This window comes from Bombus impatiens, unplaced genomic scaffold (genome assembly GCF_000188095.3).
Source record: "Bombus impatiens unplaced genomic scaffold, BIMP_2.2 scf_0637, whole genome shotgun sequence".
NCBI lineage: Eukaryota > Metazoa > Arthropoda > Insecta > Hymenoptera > Apidae > Bombus > Bombus impatiens.
This window is the reverse complement of record NT_177056.1, coordinates 762,333-787,848: the sequence shown is the minus strand read 5'-3', so window position 1 is coordinate 787,848 and position 25,516 is coordinate 762,333. Positions and strand designations below refer to the sequence as shown.

Below are 25,516 nucleotides of genomic sequence, written 5' to 3'. Positions count from 1 at the left end.
ATATACGGTCAGGAGGAAGTGTAACGTTTGCCAAAAAGAACAGAGCATTTAAAATTTTTTAATTAGACAGAAGCTGCAGAGTGAATTTGCTGTCGACGGTTATCGAAAGGAGGAGAAAGGAGGAGAAACGAGGAACAAAGGGGAACGAGTAGGAAATAAAGATGCTTTGTTCTTTGGATGGGATGATTATGCTAACATTTAAGGTCGAAGCAAGAGGTGTTATATAACTGATCATATTTGTGTGTGTGTATAAATTTATACCGACCTATGGAGATTCGTAAATTTCGAGGTTGCGTAAAGAAATCTTTTCCTTGTGCATCCAGATTAAAAATTTCGGGAACCGTATTTAAATATCGTGACGAATCTTTGCGAAACGTAATCGCGCCAATCAGACGAGTGTTTTATGTAACAATTACGCGTGAACCCTGTTTTTTTCGTTGCTCTATTTACGCGAACGACGCGTCACGATACCATAATCGTAGAAAGCGCTGACGTATCGACCAAATTGCCAGCTTCTCGTTCTTTTACCATCGCGGCCCGATTTTGCAACGATTCTCTGCTCACCTTCACTTTTATCCTCGTGGATTTTGTTCTTTTTCTTCCTCGGTCTTGTCCTTTCTTCGTCGGAAACCTCTATTTTTACTTGTCTCGTTCCGTGCAGCTTCGACAGGTGATCCATTTAACGCCGTTCTTTGTACTCGTCCAACATCATGAGTTTTAGATCGAAGCTAAATCGGATGAAACACTCGTTACGTTTATTAAACGAATTGTTTCCGAGTTATTTGTAATAATCGTCAATTTCATTTTTCCTCTTCCATCGTTTCTCCCAACCCTATAAATTTCCACAACATATACAATTTGTTAAATACAAAAATAATAAAATTATTAAATATAAAACTGATACGTAACGGTGCACGGTTCGAGAAAGCCTGTTAGTTTGACAAGCGTTGGTACAATGGTACGTAGCGTGGAGTGTATTTCCTGGATCGGTAGATCGTCGACACTGGTCGTTCATTATCGATGTTTGTTCGGTAATGGCGGATATTTGGTATAAAAGCAGGCTGTGCGCGCGATCGACGAGGTGAAAGGTGCTCTTCTTACGTGATTTTACAATACACCCGCGTGCCAGCGTGCCCTTTCGACTCTAATAGACTCAGCTGACTTTCAGCCGATCGAGCCGCTTCCTCCTGCGGAGCCGCGTCCTCGAGAGAACGTCTTTCGAGGTTACAAGGACTTTTCAAGTCTTTTAAGACAGCTTTAAATCTGGAGTTTGCAGCTAAATCTACCGTAAATCTACCGTAGCACGAAAATTATTTTTCCGTGTAATAAAATTATTGCGAATTAATCATGTATCGCGGATTTTTCTGTTCAATTTCGTTGGAAAAGTCGAATCGCCCATTTATTTTTAAACGATTAAGAATAAAATAGCATGAAATCGGGATTAACAGAGAGGAATCGGTAAATTGAATCGTTTTTTCTCCACTCAATCAACTACAACGAGCCACTAATTCGAGTATAATTAGAGAACCGTGCGTTCCAATTATACCAACAATACAGATGATAGCTCCATGAATAACAGTAATTTCTCCATCTTCGTTAATCAACTTTATCAAATAAATCGAATCAATTTCAATCGCAAGCTAAAGAATCAAACACGAAGCTAATTTATAAAAATGGAAATCTATGAATACAGCATAAAACCTTAATAGACAAACGAGCCAAAAAAAAAAAGACTTTAAAAGAATTCTAAGGCAAAAGAACCGAATTATGTGAAACTAGAAAGAATCTAAAAAAGAGAATGTATACAAAGTAATGAAATAAATTTCAAAATATACGGAAGTGAACTTTTCGTGAAATAGAAGTCGCGCATCTTTCTTCTAATCGAATTTGAAAGAAACAAGGGGGGTGTATTGGCGAAACGGAACAAGGTGAACGAAGAGGAGACCAAAGAAGAAACCGAGACCCGATTATCGCAACAGTTACAGCCATTACCGTGATATTACCGTTACAGTAGCGTCTCTAAGACGTTACTACATCTAGCAACAATGTTGCTCAATGTTGCTCATCTCTCGAACGCTCTCGACTCTGCTCGCGATTCGTTTCAACGAAGCTGTGACTTTTCCGACCTGAACGATCTTCCACTTCAAATAATTATTCGCAATAATTTTTCTACTCTTTTCTTCCTTCTTCACTTTTTATTTCCTGATCTTTCTGTTCTAGTCGGACAATCTATTTTTATATTCTGAAAATTATTGGAATAACTATCTTCTGTTTCTCTGTTTCTCTGTTTCGATTTTGCTGTCCTGCTATTTTTATTTCCCGTATTTCCTCTTTGTGATTTATTCTCTGTCATTTTGCTTTTTTAAAGCTTTGTTCGTTTCTTAAAAATTTCCGACTTAAGCTAAAGGAAACCAACACTCCGAATAACAGTTGTACAAAAGTATCGGGCAAGTGCTAATCGACCTGTTGATTCGGTAGTCAGCCCTAAACAGGCCTTTCCTCTGCCACTTTACCAATTCTCGTTTCTCAAGATTTAATTGTCCCATTGTAGATCTTCGAATCGCCACAGGTACTAATTGTACTTTTGTTCGTTTGATAATTCGTGGGAAATTCAATTGTTTCCAGCGAGCACGATTCCTAATAATTGCTGGAATTGCACGTTCTCGAATCGATCGATTCGATTATAAAAGTCGATAATTCGTTCTGCAAATTATCGCCAATTTTTCTTTGATAATTCTTCTTGCGAATTATTTTCGCAGTAGATAATAGAAGAAATGAAAATTTTCATTGACGTTTTTGTAATTTCTCTTGCGAATAGGATAAGCAATAAAAGTGGGACAATTTCATGGAAATTTATGATAATTATTAGTAAATAATTAAATTCGTATCAGGAATCCTAATGAACTATAATTGCATAGGAGAAAAGAATTCCCATGATTATCATGCGCTTGCCGCTATATTTCTCCGGCGTTATTTTAATTATAGTATGAATCGAGTGGCTCGTTTTTATAAATTGGGGCTCGTTAAACAAACGGAAGTCGTTTGTACACCCACACGCTGGAAACTTTAGCCGAACGAATTTCCCATAGCTCGAGCTGCACGGAGCATTCGGAAAATTAAACAGAATAATTTGCATGAGTTTGCGTAATCGCCGATTTAAGATTATTACTCTTCGTCCTGAGGAAGTTATTGCATTTTCTTTTCTCGCATTTCTGAGACAGTCTACGAGATAATCGAGAGAAAATAAAATAACGTACTTGGCTGTTTTAAACTTCTTTTCGCAACACTACAACGTACAACGAGACATATTATCATGCGCTTGCCGCTATATTTCTCCGGCGTTATTTTAATTATAGTATGAATCGAGTGGCTCGTTTTTATAAATTGGGGCTCGTTAAACAAACGGAAGTCGTTTGTACACCCACACGCTGGAAACTTTAGCCGAACGAATTTCCCATAGCTCGAGCTGCACGGAGCATTCGGAAAATTAAACAGAATAATTTGCATGAGTTTGCGTAATCGCCGATTTAAGATTATTACTCTTCGTCCTGAGGAAGTTATTGCATTTTCTTTTCTCGCATTTCTGAGACAGTCTACGAGATAATCGAGAGAAAATAAAATAACGTACTTGGCTGTTTTAAACTTCTTTTCGCAACACTACAAAAAAAAAAAAAAAAAAAAAAAAAAAAAAAAAAAAAGAAAAAGAGAAAAAGAAACGAAGCATCGATGAAAGGAATTATTGCGCGAGTAGGAAATTAGGAAGTAAGTTTTAGCTTTAAGGAATAAACGAAGATTGAAACAGAATGTAACATTCTGGCAAAATTATCTGAAAAATAAATTCATACTTGAAAATAAACGAATAAACGGCTGAGTAAATAAAATAGGCAAAACGAAGCAAATTAATAAATTATTATGCAAGATACAATTTGTACATACGTAATATGCTATAGATATTATACTAATGAAATATGGCAGCACGCGTGCTTCTTAATATCCCGAGCCCGTCTAACATCCTGGACGAAGGCATGGGACTGTCAAGAACTTGTCCCGCGAAGATGAGCATTGGGTCGGCCAGTTGGCAGATCTAAATGTCACGAGATTCACACAGGCGTTACATGCTGAAGGGATTATATCACTGCCTCATCCAACGATGCTACCGCATAACGAAAGATAAACAAAGATAGAAACATTGCTCATCAGCAGTGACGAGAAACAGGCTAGGATCAAAAAGAGTCGAAGCAGAGAATCGAAGAACTGCTCGTTAGCGTTCATACGTATACGAGTTTCGATTCGCCCTGGCGCGATCCACGAAATTTCATTCGCCGTCTCACCAAAATCTCCAACATAAAATTCGAACACAATCGATAACAATCCCTTTATAGTTTTCTCAAAGTTAAGAAGCTGCCTAGAGAGAAGAGTAGAGAAAAGAGTAGAAGCCGAAAGAAACAGGTAGCTGTAGCATCGTGCGCGTACATGTTTCGATTAACGAAATTAGCAACTGGAATCTGCATGGCAAATAAGTTACGCGAACCGGGAATTATGAAAGGCGTCGATGACGCGAGCGATAACGATCCTCCGATTCCCGATTCGTCCTCGTTACGTCAAATTATTTATGGACAAATGGACTACGTTTAGACGGTGAAATCACGTTTGCAAATGTCTTGCTGCCTCGACGACGAAACGATGAGTGGCGCGCTCGGCAAGTGGAGCGTGCGATCTTGCTTATTTCCGATGATATTCGCGATTGACGATACCGATGATCGCAGGACGTTTGGAGAAGTTCGAGGAACGCCCTTTCGAATATTCAAAATTTCTCTTGATTTTTTATAACGATGTAAATATATCTATAAAGAACGAGTACATCTAGGCGAAGGAAATTGAAATTTTGCGCGAATTATGGAAAATTTATTAAAGTTCTTGTTCGACGTCCTAAAATTTCTTCTCGAGGAATGCATTGACCTTTCACCTAGGCATTTCTGATTATGTCACGTGACTATAGTTTCCGTCAATTTCGCCGTAGGCAATGTCATCAATAACTCCGCGCAGCTTTCTAGAGATGAAAGAACGATCATCGAGTTTACGGGCGAGAGTCTGGGAAAAATATCTACTTTGCGCCCGTTTTCGCATCGTGCTAATGTTTCGTCACTATCCGATAGCTTAATAAATACCAATATCTTCCTCTTCTAACTTCCATATATCCTGAATTATCGATTCTAAAAATTCTAATCACACGATTCTAATGCACAATTAGAAAATTAATTACATGTTTTATTTTGTTACCAAAAAAAAAAGAAAAAAAATTTCTTTAGTTGCGTTATTAGAGTAGTATATTTTGCGTTACGAACAGGTTTGTAATATCTGGAATAAAAGCTTCGTTAAACAAGTGGATCAATGACATACTTCGCGGTGAATTGGAAAATCTGTGTCGAAATGGATGTATCATATACAGTATAATTGGATATATTGTGTGGAAGGTTTTGAAAGGGAAAGGTTGAAGAAATGGAAAGCGTGTGGCCCCGCATGGCGGAATTCCATCGTAGAAACCAAAATTCGATGAATCGTTCCTGCAATGTAAATAACGTTACGATAGAAAGTCCAAAGTTGTGTACTTTTTCTTTCTTCTGTAGAAAAAATTAACTTTTGTTATAAATATAAATGTAGATATAAATATTATAAATATTAAAAATATTAATTATTATTAAATCGATGAATTTTAAGAATTTTCCTAATTTTCCAAGTTCTTAAAATTCTTGAATCCTTGATTTTTTGAATCGGAAATACGTGAATATTCGTTTCTATAAATTCTCGAAAAATTCTAAAAATTATTGCAACGTTTGCAACGTTTCTCAATTTTAGTAACGTTAATATAACACAAAAGAAACATTCAATCGCGACTCTACTGCAATTTTATTTAATGATTTCTAATCAGGTTCCTTCAATTTCTCCTTGCGTCAGAAGCATTCGTCGATATACGCATGTACGCTGCTACCTTCTTCCGAAGATTCTGGACACTCGATACGCTTAGAATAACGAGAAATAATCGTAAAGTGAAGTTAACTCCACGCGTGTTTAGTATAAAATAAAATTATATATCATTGCATTTTGACGATTTTATAATAAATTTATTTTAGTAACTCTCGTGTTGAACGTCAACAAGTGAAACTTGCAGGCAATAGACAGCAATATAATTGGTCAATTTGTCATGCAGATTATATTCTTGGTAATCGATCAAACATCGGATGCTATAGGTAAAGATGGATAAAGATATTTATTTTAATTAATCAACTACCGCTTACGATTAAAGTTCACGGTTAATTTAGTCGAGTGATGAAATTATTAATCGCTGATTAAAAACGTCGATCATCGAGCGTAAGTTAATTCAAGGTTAATTTTTTCGAAATTTAAGTCTCGAAGCTTGAACCTGCACGACATCATACACAGTTAAATTCCGAGAACGTGCGTGTTCGCCCGATCTTGATCGGATTCAACTCGCGATATCTTCGGCAACCGACTGCAGCTTTGCAAAAGACCTCGATCGCGAATATTAGATTCGCGAGAGATCGACAGGATCCGGGGACGTATCTGATTGGATGGCCCGTGTGCACACCGGATGACCTCGGCCTACAACTGACCACTCGATCGTCGATCGATTCTCTACGCTGCGACATTCTATTTTATTTAATAATCATTTTTCTCACTCTGACTCTGGCAGCACCGATTGAAATCAATGCCCCGATCGGATCCGGTAACAAGTGGTTCTGAAATCGGCTCTTTTCTCTGCGTTTCGTACGATATAAATGTAAACAATAATTCCCTACCTCAAAATATAGAGAATTTCAGCAAACATATGGAAAATTGTAATTTCCAATTTGAAAGCTTGTTGTCCTGTATTGGGTATATCGTACATGAGTTTGAGATTATCGTAGAACGTTTTACATAGACGTTAGTATTTGTCAGATATAGATGGAATTTTTTAAAGAAACAAGTATAGAATATTAGAGAGCAACGACCTAGGTGCGTGTCGATAGTTGCTTATAATTATAACCGTAACTGGTGTAACAGGGTCTCCGAGTAGAAGAGTTACGCAAACGCATAAATTAGTCCAGTAAATTATTATCCTCGTGCCGAACATGTAGTCTTTTATTTTATTTCATTTTTCTTTGTCGAATGAAAAATTATTTTCCCTTTCGCGTGACACTTTTACTCTCGAATTTTTCCCCTTTTTTCTTTCTTTCTGTCTTTCCTTCTTTCGTACATTCCGCTATTGCGAACGTATGGATCGATTTAGAATATTATTAACGATAGCTCGCGATTGGCTCTTCTGTTGCAGTTTTATTGTCGATCCTCAACCTCCAGCATGGCTCCTTGTTATGCAGCGCGGGGGAACCTGGCGTGAGTACTCAAATATTTTTAATAACCTCGTTAGAATACATTTCGCGTTACAGTACGCGTTTATCGCGTTTTCAGTTGAAAATTATTTTCAAAAATGTCGAACCCTAATGAATTCTGGAACGAATTTTGTAAATAAGTTTTGTACAATACTATCTTTGGGATTAATCGAGATCGCATGTTTTATAGTAATCATGTTTTGTTATCTCGCAAGTATTTGGACTTCGACAACCTGCCAGAGACGAATTTCTCGTGTCAGGGGAAGGTGATCGGTGGATACTACGCGGATGTTGAAGCTGGATGTCAGATGTTTCACGTTTGCACCATAGGTCAAAAAGGTAATTCAGCAATATTTCTGCAGTCGCTTCTATAACTTTCAATTTCCCAATTTCTCAAAATAACAAAATAGTACAATCCCTCGCTAAATATAATATTCGACAAAGATCTTAAATACTAAACAGATGGACAAAATGCACTTATTTAAAAACATAACCCCCGTATTTTAATACTTTAACACCTGTTTCAAACAGACCTAACAAATATCTCATTATTCTAAATTACGCCTACAAAAGTTATCTTATCTTCTCAGCTTAAATTAGATTACTTCGTCAATTTCCCGCGAAAAGGACTGCAACCGACGTTGAATTCGTCGGAACGCGCATCGATTAATTAAAAACAGACTCCTCAGGGGATCGATGGATCGGTCGATCGTAGTTTGTTCCTTAATTTGATTCTTATCGTTAATTTGTTGTCGTGACAATTAGAAACCGACAATTAAGTTAACGTCAGGCAGGGAACGAGACTCGTAAACGCGAGACAAATCGATCGATCGATCGCGAGAGACCCGCCTCGGGGGCCTGGCAAACGTCCGATCCAAGTTTTGTAATCGATCGAGAGATCACTCGGAAGAGAATGTCACGGTCGTCGAGGAACGTTTACTGACCTAAGTCGAGAACGTCTGGCTTCGACTCGTCACGAGGAATCGAGTAGATCGTCCAACCTTTTAAGTATCTTCGTTAGAAGTGACGTATCTTTTTTTCTTTTTTTATTTTTTTGCTATTATCTCAACTTTTTAATCTTCCATGGATGATTTCAATTCTAAATTTAGGAATCTTTCGCGTAATTTGTAGGAATGTTTTGCTACATAGTTTTTCTTCGAATAAGTTTATTTATAGAAATTTTGTATCTTCTCGAAGTATGCATCTTTTATAAAACTGGTACCTTCTTGATACATCATTTTTTCATAAAAAACTTTATTATGTAATTTTCTTTATAATATTTGTATTTTTTTTACGGAAACTTTGTGCTTTTTTGGCATAGTCCTTTTTACAAATCTGTATTGTATAATATCTTCTTATATACACACACATAACAATTTTCTACCCTGGGGAACGTAATTCTTTCTATTCACATGCAAACAATATTTTGAAACTGTCTAATTATAAATCTATTTTCTAATGCAAATCTCAGTGGGCGGAGAATGTTTGTTAAACTATATTTACTTTGTTTAATATATTTAAGATTGAAATTGCTTCATAAATTACTACGGTGATTGAAATTATTTTCGAATAATGTGGGACGTATGGACGTTTCGAGAACCATGACCCAGAAGAGCATCCCCGAATAATGATCCTGTCCTTCACCATGAGACTTGGTTTCAGACGAGATTATGGACATAAAGTTCCTCTGTCTGAATGGAACCGTCTTCGATCAGGAAACCAGGGTTTGCGAGAGAGTAGACGAGGTCGATTGCAGCAAGAGCGAGCGATTCTACAACTTGAACTTGGAACTCTATGGAAACAACGCAGTCACTCTCAGGTATGTTAATAAATTCACATATGAACCATACGAAATCACCTACCAATTACATATTCGTCTCTCGTAATCCGACTCGCCATATCTATTTTTCCATCAAAGGAATGCAACATCCCCCTCCCTGCTAATCTACTTTCGCGAAAGAACACATTGGCTGAAAATAATTATTGTAGCGACTCGGTTCACCTGTCGCGTACGAAATGTTTGCCTGTCTAGACGTTCACCTATGCTAGATGTGATTTCGAAAGGACCAAAGGTGCATTAGTTGGCATAACTGCCGGTTTTGCTTACGTAGTCGCGCGATACAGGATCGATAGGTGTGGTGATTGCGTGTATCGACGATTTTTTGATTGATCGCGTCTTACTGGCTGCTTGTTGCGGTCATTTCCTATGTAGCGCGCTATCTTTAGAAACACCGTCTCTTTTCAATACCTGAAAAACCATTCCATGCTGAAATTTCCAATTTCCAAAGCGACAAATCACGATTTTGAACGCCTGCTCTAAAAAAAAGTCTAACCCGATCAAGTGAATTTCTGAATGCTATTTTTATTCGCAGTTTACACGAAAATAGCGAGGACGACGTCGATCCATCGGACCCCATAGACGACCACCAACGCAGCACTTCAGCGCGACCAACTACAACAACCACAACGTCCACGACAACCTCGAAACCAAGTAAACCCTCCACTACGCCATCCTCCGGTTCTTTCTCCCATCCCACGGGCTATCCACAACACTTCCAGCCGCAACCACCATTTCCTCAGGTTCACACGAGTCAATCAAAGTCTCTCTACGATGACAAAAATAGCGGCTACCATCACCAGTATATTTTCCACAATGGAGAGAGGAATAATAATCAACAGGCGACTTCCTATCAACTGTTTAGCAATCAAGGAGTCAGTTCCACCACTGTTCAGCCACCTCAGGTGCATCAGATCAGATTCAGTTCGACTGCAAGTCCACAGATTATTCACAACGAACCATCGACGGCGTCGCCACTGTTTCACGCTACATCTTCTACCATTCAGACATTATTGAATAGCAATGGAAATAGTCCAGCGTTGATAAATCCTATCTTTCACAATCATGGGATTGCTAGTACCACGGAACAGTTTATTCATAGTAATAATCCTAGGGAGACTTCGGATTACAGGGAGAGTGGGGTGCAGAGTATCAGGCCGTTGGAGGTTGTTCAGTCGAGCAATAAGGGACAGGTAACTTTGCACTGAATTGACTTTCTCTTTCCTAGTTTTTTGTTTTTATCATACAAGGCGTTCCGTAGTTCGTGGTACAAATCGGGGAGGGGCTCATATTCGTGGAAATAGAGTTTAAACGCTTTCCTAAAATAGAAATAGAATAGAATAGAGACCCTTTCTGAGGAAAAATAATATTGCAGTTAATTCACCTGATTTTACAATCTCATATCGTTTGTCTGATACAAATTCTACGTATTGTTCCAGGTCTCAAAGTTAACGATATCCCCAGTGCCAACGCCGGAGCCCTCGCGCTCAGTGCAAACGAAGACGAGCAGCCAGAGTTCCCAACAATCAAGGATTTCAGGCAACTTCCTTCCCACCCCATCTCCCGACGAAACTACAGTCAGATCCTTCTACCCAACCCCACGAACATCTTCGAAACCTTCGCAGACCTCCCAATCCCCTAATGACCAAGTCACTCAGCACATACACGTGCTGCCGCCTGTGCAGATCCCTCAACTGAAACCTCACCAAATCACCATCAACTTACCACCTCCAGATCTTCAAAGAATAGTTCAGAATCCATCATCCTTGCTACCTTCTCAATCTAGAGTAATTGTAACAGCCAAAGCAAGTGTTAGCGACGAATCTGGTAGACCATTAAATACAACGCAATTAGTCACTCTTCCCTTGCCGACGATCCCAGCCAGCTACGATGATTATAAAGAGGGAGACGAGTCCTTTGATCCGTTCTATAGAGACGTTCCTAAAATCAGAAACAGCAGAAGAACCTTTGAAGAATCTAGAGGAGTTTCGAGATCTAAAAGATCTGTTAGTCAGACCAAGAATTCCATGGTTTCTTTTGTCTATGCTGGGCATTCTAAACGAAAACGTGATGGGCAGGTGACAGGTGCGAATAAGAAAGATACAGAAAATAAAAGTCAGGATTTCGCTTCCATTAAGGAAAGTCTAATGAGATTTAGGGATATTCTCTTTGGAGAAGACTTCACTGAGGACACTCTAAGAAGTGTCTTTGAGGGAAGTAGGCTTCAAGGACTTGGTTCTGATAACGAGAAGAACAATTCCAAGAGAGATTCGTTAGAAGATTTAGAGACAAAGGCTTCTAAAAATTTTAAAGCGAGGGATTATGAAGAAGACGACGTTAAAGAGAAGGAAGACGAAGAGACGGAAGATGGAGAGACGGAAGATGAGGAAACGGAAGATGAGGAGACGGAAAACGAAGGGACGGAAGACGAAGGGACGGAAGACGAAGGGACGGAAGACGAAGAGACGGAAGACGAAGAGACGAAAGACGAAGAGACGAAAGATGAAGAGAAGGAAGATGAAGAAAGTAAAACTAAGCAGTCAGGCAGATTAGAAGTTCCTTTGGAAATAGATACTAGGGACTCTGATGCTGAAGAATACATTGACGCCGACGAGGAAAAGGATGCTATGTCAAATTTGAAGAATGTCGAGTCAGAGTTGGAGGATATCGAAGTGGAAACTCACGAGGCTCAGAAAGATGAATATGTAGATTTTTCTGATATGAAACATAAGCCTAATAATGAAACTAAATCAGACTCTAAACCAAGAAAGCCAGAAAATACATTAGATGTTGTTATTCTTGATCCAGGCGAGTACATGAAGCTGAAATCCAAGGATGAAGAAGAATTTTTAAATACAACTGAAGAGGAGCAGGTTTCTACACAGACTCCAATTCTATCTTCGACCGAAGAAATCACTGGAGCAACGACAGAAGGAGATTCGGTGGATAAACAGGATTCTAAGAGCTTAAAAGACCTTGATGGCACTATTCAAGAAAGTAAACAGTCTAAATTGCAAGAAAGCGACAGTGGAAAGATTTTAGAAGAAGAAAAAAAGGAAGAGAAGCCCAGTATAGAACCCAAACCAAACACGAGAAGGATAAGTTCCAAGATCAGAGCTAGAGGAAAGATTTCTTCCAAGAGAAAGGAAACCAAAATTGAAAATAACGAACCTGTTGGATTACTTGATGATAAAGTTCCCGATCAAAAAGTAGAGACAACAACAACAATAGTGAATCCTGAGGCTGAACAGATTGACAAGCATATATTCAACGAACCAGAGTCACAGACCTCGAAAGATGTCGATATCAGAGCTGTGAATAATCATGGAGGCAACTTGAAGAAACTTCAAACTGGTAAAGATCACAGTACAGGGAAAGACAATCGGAAGAGCGAGGCTAACGAATATGAGACTCTAGAGAAACAATCTAGAACTTTGGAAAAGGATGAAAAAGACGTCGAGATTCTGGAAGGCGAGGAGAAAACAACTGTTCCAAGCTTAGGCGAAAAAGAAGTTGAGGAGAAAAGAAAGGTCGAGGAAGAGTTTGACGAAGAAGTGGAGCAGCCTGAAGCTCCTAAGAAAGATCCTTTTGTAGAAGAAATGAGCTATTATAAAGAAGAATCTTCGATAGAGCACGAATCTATGGAAGATGAATCAACCACAGTCTTTAGCAATGAAGATTCTCAGGATGATCAGCAAGAAATGGCTAAACATTCTCGTAAAGGAAAGATTATGAAGTTTGAGAACTTTTCGAAAGAAGTGTCTTCTCATAGGCAAGCTAAAAGCAAGAAAAATGAAAATGAGAAAGAGGAAGGAAAAGAATCTCGTGAATTTTCGACGATGAAGAATGAAGAGATGAATTCCGAGGAAGCTTCCATAGAACATTACGACTCTACCGAAGCATTCTATGAAAATACATATGAAATGAGTACAGACGATGAGTACAACGATCCTGGTAGCTCCGAAAACGCCACTATTTCCTCAGAACATGTGACTTCGGAACATATGGCTTCTGAAGAAATGCCAAGTTCTAAAGAAAAGACTCTTGAAGAACACGAAGACGACGAATCTGTTTTGAGTGACCAGGAAGAAAGTACGGAAGGAGTTCTTAAATTCACCGATGAGTTGCCTAAAGATAAAAAGGAGGACGTACTAGAAACGAAAAGACCCTCAGAATCTCTCGAGAATATAGCTCACGATTATGTAGATGACAATTATGAACCAGATAACTACAAAGAACACGGGTCTTCAGACTCTAACAGTCTAAGTGCAGAGAAAATTCGTAAGGAAATGTTAGCTGATGATAAAATGGAGGACGCCAAGAAAGAGAATGAGGAAGACAAGCCAGAAACTACCACGGAGCCTCAGAAAGATCAGGATGTGGAGACCGAGAGTCCAAAGGAATCCATTACGGAGAAGATAGATTTGCAGACGACAACAACCACAACTACAACAAGTACTACTACAAGTACAAGTACTACAACTACCACTACCACTGCTCGTCCCATGCCTCCAAAATTGTTCAAGCCAATCACTGCTAGAAAGAATTACAATTACATTCCTCCAACGACGACTCCGAATCCTGTAATTATTAAACCTAGACTGAGTCTGTTGAATCCAAAGCCAGCAAAGCCGCCTAAATCCTACAACGAGCTGGCACCCAAACCGGTGATCAGGAAGTTCACTTTATTAGCTCGGAAGCCAACTACTACTATGGCTATCACGACGAATATGGACGAGAATTGGACCGAAACAGTGGAAACGATGGCAACAGATGTATCGACGACTACTACTGAAGCTAGCAGGAGCGAAGAGAATATATTAGAGAGCAAATTGAAGCCTCTAAACGAATCAGAAGAGAAGATGCATGCACCTACGAAGAGCAAAAACGACCAGGACTCCAGTCCAAGCGAACAGAAGTCACCAACAAACGTAAAACAAGATCAAGAAGAAAATTTTACGCCTTATCCTGTTTCTAGACTGTCGACTCTTGCCTCTACTGTTGAGAAATCCTCGAAGGAAACCGAGTCTACTAGCACGGAGTTTGAGAAATCAACTAGTCCTAAGAGTTTTACCTTAGTGGATCTAGAAATTGTTAGTACGACAACTTTACCGATCGGTCTGACGTCCATTGAGTCTGATCATCCCGAAGAATCACCCTCGACTACCGTTAGGTCAACCATAGAGGAAGAAACCACGCTTGCTTCGTCTGCCAAAATCGTGGAACAGAATTTGGAGAGTAAAGCGACAGAGGGACCTGTCACTTTGACAGTTTCTGAGGCAATTGCTATTTCAGAAACCACAACTAAGCGAGCTGAAACGGTGGAATCGACCACGATGAGATCTCTAAGTCGAAACTCAGCGATGTTGAGGAGGCAGGGTGGTTTTAATTGCTTGGAGAAGCAGATGTATCGTTTCTATGGTGACAATAGAGACTGCAGACTGTTTCACTATTGCTCTCCTGGGTTCACTTCAAGGCAGGTGCTTGATTTTCGATTCGTGTGTGAAGAAGGCACTGTGTTTGATGAGGAGAGCCAGAGCTGTCGTCACAACGCTAGGAATAAGGATTGTTTGAAAAGGGAGTGGTTAAAAGGAGAATCAGGATTTTGATTTGTTTGTCCTCTCTTTGTGGCTGCTGGCAACGTTGATTTTGGTAATTGGTGAATCCCTTCCCTTAGTGTATATTTATGTATATTGTTAATAGGTAAGATTCCGGAGAAGAGGGCGGCGCCTCTTCCCCTCAGCATTTGCCATAATCCCTGTACATGACGATGATGGATTCACACTTATTAAAATTAATATGCTCGAGGTAGTTCGAACAAGCAGCTCACGGAGAAGATAGATTTTAAGGGAATTTATTGTTGGAATGACAGTGCTAGAAAGTGTTCGAAAAAAGTCGTGTCGTGAATAACGGCACTCCTACTTTCTAGAATTCGTTGTTTTTATGCGGTGAATGGTAACATGATTGCGTTTCCTTTCATCGAAATAAATGATGTACAGAGAGTAAAGAATAGTAAAGAATAGAGAGTGAGGAAATGTACTCTGAAGTAGTCTTCAGCAACCAATTGATTCAATATTAGTTATAGCTTCGTCGATAAAGCAGAACAGTCATTGATGATCGATAAAGTAAAACAGCCATTGATAAAATAGAACTATTTGGTTGATACATACTTGGGCAGATAGCAAAGCTTCCAAAAAAACCATATGTAAACTAGAAATTAAGAACATTGCTGTGTCCAAATACTAAATTGTATAAATAACCATAGTTTGCACTGTCATTAACCAACACGAAAACACGAGCAAGTTTCCTAAATATCTTCGTTCAGAGGAAAATATCAGAATCTCGCTCGTAACAATTTATAGAACTTGATAGTCAGACAACAGCCCCTGTCGACTTCCTTTAGTCAAAAGAGCGAATCACGTCTGTTCCTACGTTGCATCGATGGTTTTCACGATACAGTCATCGATGGAGTATTCCCTCTAGCGATACAGCAATAAATCTAACGCGCATTGCTCAACAAATTACGAACGAATGTTCGTATCGGCTGGCTAGATGCAACTGCATGAGTAGATTAACAAGGATGTACAGTAACAAATAAAGAAAAGAATTTTGAGAAATACTCGAATCGTCGTGTCGATAAAATAATTTCTTAAAAAGATCGACGTGTTTTTGCGAATTTATTTAAATCTGTAGATCCATCGATTTTCGTTCTCCTTAGCAGAAATACGGTCCCTCGAACCGAAATTCCTAATACTAGTAAATAGACTGAGGATTTTTATGCATTTATTTGAAATTTAAAGATACAGAAATATACGAATAATCAACCGTTTAAATTCTTTCATTTAAATATTAAATATCATGTACATTCTATGTACATTTCCAGCTCCGTTTCAAACTTCTCCAATATAATCCAATATAACGAAATTTCGAAATATTTTGTATCACACATACAATACATTCGTAAAAGATTTTTATAACTGATCGAATACATTCACGAGCTATTCTTTTAGTTCATAAAAATGACGAATTTGCGTAAATATCCACAGTCTACAAATAAATGTATAAATAGACTCCGCATACACATATGTATATCATAAATATATATATTTTTACATGTGAATTTATCCCGTTACAGTTTTAGCGATTTTTTAGATAGGTAATCGCGACCGATAAGTGTGTAGAACGTTTAAAATATGGTTTCAAAGCGTGTACATTCGATGGTTTCTGTAAATATCCTGTGTCCCTCTGTAGAGTAACACGTTATCGATGTAAGAAGCCCTATACTGTGTTAATAATAATTGTGTACTACGTGCAATCTCTTGTTCGTCCATCTGCACGATAAGTTTTTTATTCTTTATTTATTTGTATCGATTTAGAACGTTTAGTTAATTGTTTTCTTTTCTCTTCCCTTTGATGTTCTCATATCGAGAGTGGCAACAAGATTTTTTTCCATCTTTATTTAGTATTGATCGCAGCACGATTAATCTAATCTTCGTTCCTAAATATGTCGATTATTCAATGATGGAGGAGGTAGCCCGAAATAATTGAATTTGATGAAATGTGTAATTTCGTATAATTAAATAACGATTGTAAATATAGTCATCTCTCAAACCACGATATCGTAATATTACTGTAGCTTAAAATAATAAAACACGTGAGAAATTATCTGTTTTCATATACCATGTCACCACGGGAGATATATTTATTTTCCAATCTGCTAGTGAAATATCAATAAATACCTTTCGCAATTTCTTTGAATCCATTAAAATACCAGATTACACCTTTGTTCTAATAAGTATGTAATGAATATATTTATTTGAATAATATTTATATTATCAATATTATAATACTATAAATATCAATATTTATTTAGTAAAATATCTAATTCTACAAAAAATATTTTTTCCACGTAATAATACACATTTTTTCTCAAATAAATATATAAATAATATGTATCCGAATACTAATAACAATAAAGCACACGTATCATTCGCATATCATTGAGTGGAGTATGTAATTTTAAATGTCTTACTATTGTAAACACGTGCGTACGCAAGCGTAGCGTGTGTAGCTTCTGATTGGTCAAGCGTAACGCACGTAGCCTCTGATTGGCTGATACACAGTATTGTACTTTTAATTGATTATCAATATTTAATCTGTTGTACACGTGCGAAATTAAAGAAATAGGATTCTTTTGTGTACCACGAGCATTGTTTACGTCGGTGAGAATATAATTTAATTACTGACGTGGTTAGTGCTTGGATATGATTAAGTATATCTCTGGAATAATTCCGCGACTCTTTACGAAGCTATCTGTTCCTCCAGGTAATATAACCTATACGCGAACGACATCACAGAAATTCGTGACAATGGCTAAAAACGTGAAAATCGGAACACACGATGGCACTTTTCATTGTGACGAAACTCTTGCTTGCTTCATGTTGAAGACGCTGCCCAGGTATAAAGATGCAGTTATAGTGAGGTAAGATATAGAGCTGTTTAGTGTAATCAGATTTTCTTATGGAGTTATATGGGGCAATTTGAAATGAAAATGTTATTACGAATGAGAAGTATGCAGGAAGTATGCATAAAGGAGAGAATTAACATAGAGTATTGAATGTACTTGTAGATCACGCAATATGAATATTTTAAATACATGTGATATTGTGATCGATGTTGGTGGAGAGTATAATCCTTCCAAGCATCGTTACGATCATCATATGAGGTATGACCTGTTTTTTAATCATTTTGGTATAAAGCTAATAACATAGAGTTCATTCCTTTAATTTATGAATCAGAGATTTCAACGAGTCAATGAGCACAGTAATAAAGAAGCCAGGTTACGATTCGACGATAAAACTGAGTAGCGCTGGTTTGATTTATTGCCATTTTGGCCATGAGATTATCAAGCATTTGATTCCACAAGCAAATGATAGCGACGTAGAATTGATTTTTAAATATATTTATAATACATTCGTTAAGGAAGTTGATGGTATAGATAATGGAGTTCCCATGTTCAACGAGGAACCTGTGTAAGTGTCCAATACTATTGTTGCGCAGTTAAGATATCATTATATTAAATTACTTACAGTGTGTTGTCCATTTTAGATATCGTATCAGTACAGACTTATCATCCCGTGTGAAATTCTTAAATCCTGCATGGAATAGCAAGGATATTAACGTTGATAGTCAATTTTTGAAGGCAGTTGAATTAACCGGTCAGGAATTAGTGCAACGTATTAATTATGCTGCAAATGTTTGGTTGCCTGCTAGGTCCATTGTGCAGGAAGCTATTGACAAACGCTTTGAGGTAAATAAAACAAGGACTTTACAGTTTATCAGTGTTTACCACTTTGTAATTAATAATTGCACTATTAGAGATATTGTAACAAATCATTGTGCATCTTCGAGGTGACATTTGCATAGATTTGAATAGAATAACATTCTGTTTGAATAGAGTTCAAGCATTAGAATACATGGCCATTGTTAGTTGTATAAAAATGTATCATAGGCATTTCCTTACTGCGATATTATGCAAGAGAAGATTCCTTTCTCTCTTATATGTTAACATAAAAATATATCCTACCAAGCCTTTCTGTTATACAATTTAAAGACATGTTCAAAGAAAAGCTATGATAAATATCTGCAGGTTGACCCTAGTGGCGAAATTATAGTATTATTACAATTTGTACCATGGTCTCAGCATCTTTATGCGATAGAAAGAGAACAAAATGTACAGCCACCGTTAAAATTTGTAATTTTTCGAAATAATGGTAACTATAGGGTTCAAGGCGTACCTATAAGACCTAACAGTTTTGTGTGCAGGTATTTATTCGAACGACAACTGGATTATTTTTGAAGCTTTTAATGTACATTCTATTGTTTTGTAGGCTGTTTTTGCCAAAACCTTGGGGAGGTTTGTGCAATGAGGAGCTTGCAAACGTCTCTGGAATCAAAGATGTTATTTTTGTTCATTCAGAACGATTCATCGGTAGCCATCTAACCAGAGAAGGAGCGATAACGATGGCACGCAAAGCTCTTGAGCTAGGGAAAGCTATCTGATAATAAATTCAATTAAGAACAATTACATTTTAGGATTTCAATTGATCGAATGTAAATTATTTTATATCACGTTTCGTGTACTTAAAACAGGTCCAAAGTATTTTAAGGGAGAAGACAATGCACAAAAATAAATAATAATTCGTAAACAGATTATTTATTATGCGAATCCATCGTATTAGGTCATACAAAGATAGCACGATACTTTCGCTGCCTTATTTCACACATATAACATTCAGTTGCAATTTTTACGGTATTTAGTAAAAAAAATCCAGAACAAAGACAGCCGATCATTTTACAGAATTATTCGTCCATTTCATATTCAAATAGTCCAAATATTGAATAAATTGAAAAAAATTATTTTAGAGTTGCGTCGTTATCCTTTCCAAATATTCCTCTCAGTGGCAATCAGAGATTTTCAACAGTTTTTGCGGCCGCATCAGCGTGTGCTGCAAAATGAGCTACCTTCGCTCGAACAACTTCCGGAGTGTCCACTACTCTACCATCAGGACCAAGGGGAGCACCATATCCAAATCCATAAGCATAAGGTGTTGAGGCATAAGCCAGGGCACCGTATGGATAGAGTCCTAGATTCTTCGCAGCCTCCTTCAACATAAAAAAATGATGGAAAGTCAAATATTAATAATACTATACATTTTTCGGCTTGAAACGAAACATTTACTTTATTAGTAAATGAAGGGAATATATTTGTAAAAAAAAAAAAAACAATGTAAGATTCTGCTCTTATTCTCACGAGTGTTTAAAAATTCCTTTGCAAATTTAAAATATTTCTAAAGAAGAGGAAAGAAAACTTTTAAGTACAGATCCTTGAACTTTTCCAAGGACTTCCTTCTCCATTAATACCAAAAACACTGAGTCGTTGATTTTTCAGATTTAAAAAAACTAATTGCTCGTAATTACCAACGCGTGAGCAGTCAAGTGAGCAGCTTTCGCCTGCGCGACCTCAGGTGTATCGACGACACGACCATCGGCGCCTATGGGCGCACCAGGTGCAGGTGCATAAACACGTAACAGAGCCGGCACGTGAGCATAGCTGAGTGTGTTCCTGGCCGCCTCGTACGCCTGAGTCGCGAGGTGCGCTGCTTTCGCCTGTGCCACTTCCGGCGTGTCCAAAACGTGGCCGTCGTAGGCTAATGGCACTCTGAGGTAGCTGTAAGGTATCACTGGAGCCACGTATCCGGGCTCTGCGATGGCCAGGGTGCAGATTGTAGCGAAGATGATCTGCAATTTGAAAAAGTACTTTGACATTTTATTCTGTTAACCGAGGAAGATACAAATTTTAGTTTGTTAACTGCAATTTTTATAATTGTAACTGTAGTTTAATATTAATTAGGTCAGAGTTTGAAAGAGCAAGGTTGATGGAAATGGAGTTATGGTGGAAAATGAATTCAGTGAAGCGTGTCTTTGCGTGTGAGGCAACGTGTATTTTTCAAACGCTCCAAGCATAATTAGAAATAGAATAACGAGCAGTAAAGAAGGTTCCTTGTAGTTGAATTAATTCGGTGGGATGCGATTTAGCGTTTAATAGTTTGAGGCATAGTGAAGATAATTAGGTAAGAGGCGTTAAAGAAACAAGTTAATGGAAAAGTGTGATGAAGCGTGGAAAGAACTTTTTTATGGTTGGTTTGACGACTGAGCAGGCATACGAATTGCAACTGTTCATATAAAGAGGCTCCTGTTAGAACGTGGGATGTTAGTATGTCAATGACGAAGAAACCTAGTGACACGGAAAAACTCGGTTAGTTATTAATAAGTAACGATTGCAGATTCCTTTTTTTTCGATTTGCATGGTCAAAAAACTAATTATCTAATACGTAACAACTTTTTATAATAATTAATATTCAGTGTACCGATTTTTCTAGTAATAATTGTAATTTTGCAGCAATAGCAATGTAATTTCTCTATTCGTTTAATTTAATTCAGAAAAATTGCGTGTACCTAAACTATCGTTAATAATAGTTAGAAAACGGTCTCATTTCTAATTATCTAATAACAGATAAATAATCATTATATTTTAATAATATTTTAACGATCAACGTTCCAAAGTTAATAACGATCGATTTCTAGATCTATACAAGCTATCAAATTTTACAAAGAAAGATTTCTAAACCTACAAAGAGCTATTCATTTCTACGATAGTCAAAATCAAACACGTACACGATACTTGACCGATCAATCTTGCCCTAATTAATCAATTTTAAATTGACGTAAATTCAAGAATTATTTAACGAACTATTTTCTGCTCACAGCGCCCTAATCTGAACTACCACTTGTGCAATATCCTTCGAAAATATCCTCACCAATCATACTGCCACGACAAAAAGGAAAATCCCTGGATATCCATACTCACTATCGTTCTCATGGTTAGTCACGTGGAAAAGCGCTGCTGGCAGATAGAATGTGAATTTTCCAACCAGTACTCGCCCTAAAGTATCAACGGTGATGTGCTGCCCTGTCGAGCCACGGTGTCTCCTTTTATATAGGTGAATCTGGTAGGGAGTCGTCGACCCGTAGGAGGGGACCACACCCTGGGAAGCAATTGGTACACCTAAAGTGGTGACATTGACATTACTCTCTGGTCTGTCCGTCTCTTGTCTGCTCGTCTTTCAAAAGGATCTCTCGAGGTCAGGTGCAACTGGTGAACTTACTCCTTGGAGTCCGACAAAAATTGCCAACCATTCTCTTTTCTTATAAATGGTACGTTCGTTGTCCCAAGAAACTGATATCTTGGGCGAATAGCGATAGTTTATATTATTAGACGGCGAATCCTCGTGCAAATTCATACTGTAGTTTCCCAATATAATTAGAAAAATAGAACTTAAACAGGAAATTCTATATATATTTGTACATCTCCAAATTTGATTTTTCACTGGGTGTGTGATGTGGTTAAATTTGTGACGATTCGTAGGAGGTTTGGTATTTGTTACGTTACTTGTCAAGTACAATTAAATATTTTTACTCTGAATAGATTTTCCTGTATCTTTGAACGTTTTAAAAAAAAGGTAATTTTTCATTCGATCGCGAAATACATAAAGTAGTGCTTTTGATTTTATAGGGGGTGAGTAATAGTTACTCTATTTCTTGTACTTGTATTATTAATCGATATAAGTAAAGTATTTCAAGTATTACGCGTAAGTATTGTAGCCACTAGAATACTTAATAGAATATTTAGAGTACTCTCATTTATGTGGAAAATTTCGATAAAATTTTCGCGTGTTATTAAGTATTCTACTTAAGTAAAATTATCTTTTGCGTATTTTGCGAGTGAAAAGAGATAATTGGAGAATTTATACCTTATACTTTATCTTTACTTTTACAGCTTGTTCGCTGCTGTACGTTTTAAATGATCGATTTTATCAATTCCATGGGTTATAAAGCATAAATTGATTTATAAACTATTTAGTACGGTGTTTTCAATACGAGTCGAGGGTAAGATATGATTCTTTTGTTATTTATAAGTCACTAAATATAGCTATTAAGAAAGTTGTAAAGTGAGTCGTTGAAGGGCTAATTGAGAATTCATGGGTAGGTGACAGTAGTTTAAGCATTTACCAAGGTAATACGCTTTAAGTAAAAATGACTGAAGGATACAAATAATTAAGTTACATTTCACTTTAAGAAAATGAATATTTCATTCTTTAATTTGAGAATATTTCATATTTGACAAATGTTTCGATACTTCGAACATTAAATTGATCGATTCGATACTTCTTTAAGAGAAAGTATTTGCATATGTAGAATTAAAAAAGTTTGCCTTCGTAAACAAATTTTTGAGTCACCACTTTAAAGAACTTTCTAGAACTATTATATTCTATAGTCTAATTGTACAATCTCTCGTACAAAAAATTGGAGAATCGTTATTTTAGGATGTCGATTTTACAGTATCGATCCATTATATGTATATTCACGGAATACTAATTTTATCGACAAATCCAAGTTTCGTGCGATTTTTCAAATTTTCTCAATTTTCCCAGCTTTCCCAATTTCCGAAATTTAATGTTCTATTATATTTCAGTCAGCGTCGTAAATTTTCACAACCTTCGCGTAACACTTCGTAAGATGTAATTCGTACATTATGCTGAAACAAATCAATGATCGTTCCTTCAACTGCTCTCATATTCGCATTCTTTCCCACGATAACTATAATAATACAGATAATAGTCGATAATCGAGAGATACAAATTTTCGATCGAAAATGGGCGGGAAAATGTAAATAATGGAAGATCGCGTGCGATGTCGTAATCGAATCAATATCTCAATTATTATTCCGAGAAACAAGAGTACAACCTTGATACGTATGTAAGCCACGGATTCAGGGAAAGAACAGGGACGAAATGCAATTAAATGGGAAGAAGGGATAAAAGCAGAAGGAGTAGGAAAGGTAACTGATACGTTGATCAAGACGAAGGTCGTCCCGCGTCCTCGGAATAAACAATCGTACGTGATTGGAATGAAACCTTTCTTACCAATAAAATAAAAGAAAAAAAGAGAAAAGTGGAAAGATCGTAAAAAAGACATGTGTAAAATATTGGTTTGCTTTCGAAGTCGTATCTCTGTTTCTCTCACTGATTCTAGCGTAATGAAATTATTGAAAATTTGCTTGGCGTTTTGTGTAGCATTAAGGAGCGTGTAAAAGAAGAAATTGAATTTTGAAAGATTTTATTGCTCAAATTTAGTACTAGCCAATATAACTTTTCTTACTAATTGCGGTTAATGATTTAACGAATTTAATATTTGCGATGCTCGAGTATTCTCGATGCTTGATATTGAAAATGGTAACTTTTACAATGACGTAATGTTTCCAAATTCAACGTCCAATATCGAATATCGAACGATCGAATATAAAACCCAACGTCGAACAAAACTAAAACGTCCGATAGAATTTTTAAAATACAGGCTTGAGATATAAAATAAGATTTCTAGAAAACTAGCATCGATGTATATAAGATATTCTTACATAAACCCATTCAAAGTTACATAAATTTGCTGCGATCGATCTAGTCTGAAAAACTGCACCCTACAGAACTAAAAAAACGCAAGAAACATACGAGACACGAGACAATGAAATCAGCAAAAAATCAATCCGTGCAACGACGTCGTATTGAAAAAGTGATTGCGCGATTCGCGTGAATTTCATAGCCAAACAATTCTGTTTTGCATAATAGACATTTTTCTATGGTCACGCACGTACGCTTTCGATCACGCATATAAAGTTCCTTTTTTTTTTTTTTTCAATCATAGCTCTCCGATAGCAACTAAACTATCGATTGTTACAAAACTATTTAAGTAATTTTAAATTTGTTTTAGCGACATGCGTCTCAGGTATTGTTGTAATGTTTCGTTTTAACGCTGTTTCAGGCGGATGAAATTTAGGCCTCTTTTGTGAAATTTTGAATAAAAGTCTTCTACTTCGTATCTTACAACAGACACCATTCTTCACTTTGGTATAATTCGTACCGATTAATACAAAACTTCCGTCTGCACTTCCAACGCAGATAGCACGATACGATAAATTCCAAGAAAATGAAAATCGCTATTGTTCGCAAAAACTATTTGACTCTGACGTAATCAAATGTCATAATAAAAATGAATACTCCAAGTATCGAACATGCAGAAAATATTCCAATTAATAAATAATTTTAAGTATTTTAAACACTCACCGCTATTCTGCACGAAAGGAAGACGCAGCGTTCAGAAAATGCGGAGAAAATCGCGTAGATCGCGTAGTATGTGGCGTGGGCGGCGCAGTAATGCATAGATGGATAGATACGTTGAACAAAAGCCCTTTCCACGGGATTCCAGGGGATCTCGTCACGCGGCATTGTTTTTAATCAGCGGCTATCCACGCTAACCAGTTAAGGGTCTCGCTAAACGTTCGTCGTGGTGCCATTAATTGGCACGCTGTGCTCGTTGCGTGGGCGGTGGCGCCTGATTCAGCCGAGAAGAACGGGAAGCAAGCGTAAACGTAATAACGATACACGTTGTGCGAATGTTGCGCCAGGTTTGGTGTCATTCGACCGAGGCCACGTGCAAATCGTACATTGCTTCGGAGATTTGCCAACAATTAAATTTGGTGGTTGCGATAAATTTCACTGGCAGGTACTGTAGCAAAATCCTTCCATCAAACGTTCAAAATGTTCCAATATCTCCACTTGTAAGGAAAATCATTCTCCAAAATCAAGAAAATTCAAAACGAATCGATACTCGAGTT

The 25,516-nt window shown here is 37.3% G+C and overlaps 3 protein-coding genes and 1 long non-coding RNA gene across 17 annotated transcripts in view; 3 read left to right on the top strand and 1 right to left on the bottom strand.

Moving 5' to 3' along the window:
* Positions 1–15,105, top strand: part of LOC100742440 (FK506-binding protein 5-like) — a 62,610-nt gene extending 47,505 nt beyond the window's left edge. For 10 of the 12 annotated variants that reach the window (XM_033322404.1, XM_033322401.1, XM_033322406.1 and 7 more), the window contains 5 exons: positions 7,331–7,392; positions 7,604–7,727; positions 9,039–9,207; positions 9,761–10,418; positions 10,665–15,105. In XM_033322404.1, the coding sequence (XP_033178295.1) occupies positions 7,331–7,392; positions 7,604–7,727; positions 9,039–9,207; positions 9,761–10,418; positions 10,665–14,834 (5,183 nt within the window). In that variant the 3' untranslated portion in view covers positions 14,835–15,105. The remainder of the gene's footprint in view (positions 1–7,330; positions 7,393–7,603; positions 7,728–9,038; positions 9,208–9,760; positions 10,419–10,664) is intronic. The other 2 variants (XM_033322407.1, XM_033322409.1) reach the window with 2 other exon arrangements.
* A 2,222-nt stretch (positions 15,106–17,327) lies between these two features.
* LOC100746029 (UPF0160 protein MYG1, mitochondrial) lies at positions 17,328–19,641 on the top strand. Of its 2 annotated transcripts, XM_012389185.3 has the most exons (7): positions 17,328–17,447; positions 17,551–17,707; positions 17,855–17,950; positions 18,024–18,257; positions 18,334–18,535; positions 18,875–19,050; positions 19,116–19,641. In XM_012389185.3, exons 2-7 carry the CDS (start codon positions 17,595–17,597, stop codon positions 19,285–19,287), a joined length of 993 nt encoding a protein of 330 aa, XP_012244608.1. In that variant the 5' UTR covers positions 17,328–17,447; positions 17,551–17,594; the 3' UTR covers positions 19,288–19,641. The 2 variants fall into 2 exon arrangements, with proteins under 2 accessions (XP_012244608.1, XP_012244607.1); XM_012389184.3 differs by lacking the exon at positions 17,328–17,447 and having other exon boundaries at positions 17,454–17,707.
* A 19-nt stretch (positions 19,642–19,660) lies between these two features.
* On the bottom strand, positions 19,661–25,496 carry LOC100742316 (cuticle protein 18.7-like). Of its 2 annotated transcripts, XM_024369702.2 has the most exons (4): positions 24,966–25,496; positions 21,656–21,853; positions 20,206–20,526; positions 19,661–19,890 (listed from the first exon to the last, which is right to left on the bottom strand). In XM_024369702.2, the coding sequence occupies exons 2-4, from the start codon at positions 21,665–21,667 to the stop codon at positions 19,693–19,695; spliced, it is 531 nt and encodes a 176-aa protein (XP_024225470.1). In that variant the 5' UTR covers positions 21,668–21,853; positions 24,966–25,496; the 3' UTR covers positions 19,661–19,692. The 2 variants fall into 2 exon arrangements, with proteins under 2 accessions (XP_024225470.1, XP_033178336.1); XM_033322445.1 differs by lacking the exons at positions 21,656–21,853; positions 24,966–25,496 and having other exon boundaries at positions 20,206–20,649.
* LOC117152063 lies at positions 20,409–23,144 on the top strand. The gene is made up of 2 exons (XR_004462292.1): positions 20,409–20,541; positions 20,639–23,144. It is a non-coding gene; the product is annotated as an uncharacterized LOC117152063 (long non-coding RNA).
* Positions 25,497–25,516: the final 20 nt, after the last annotated feature.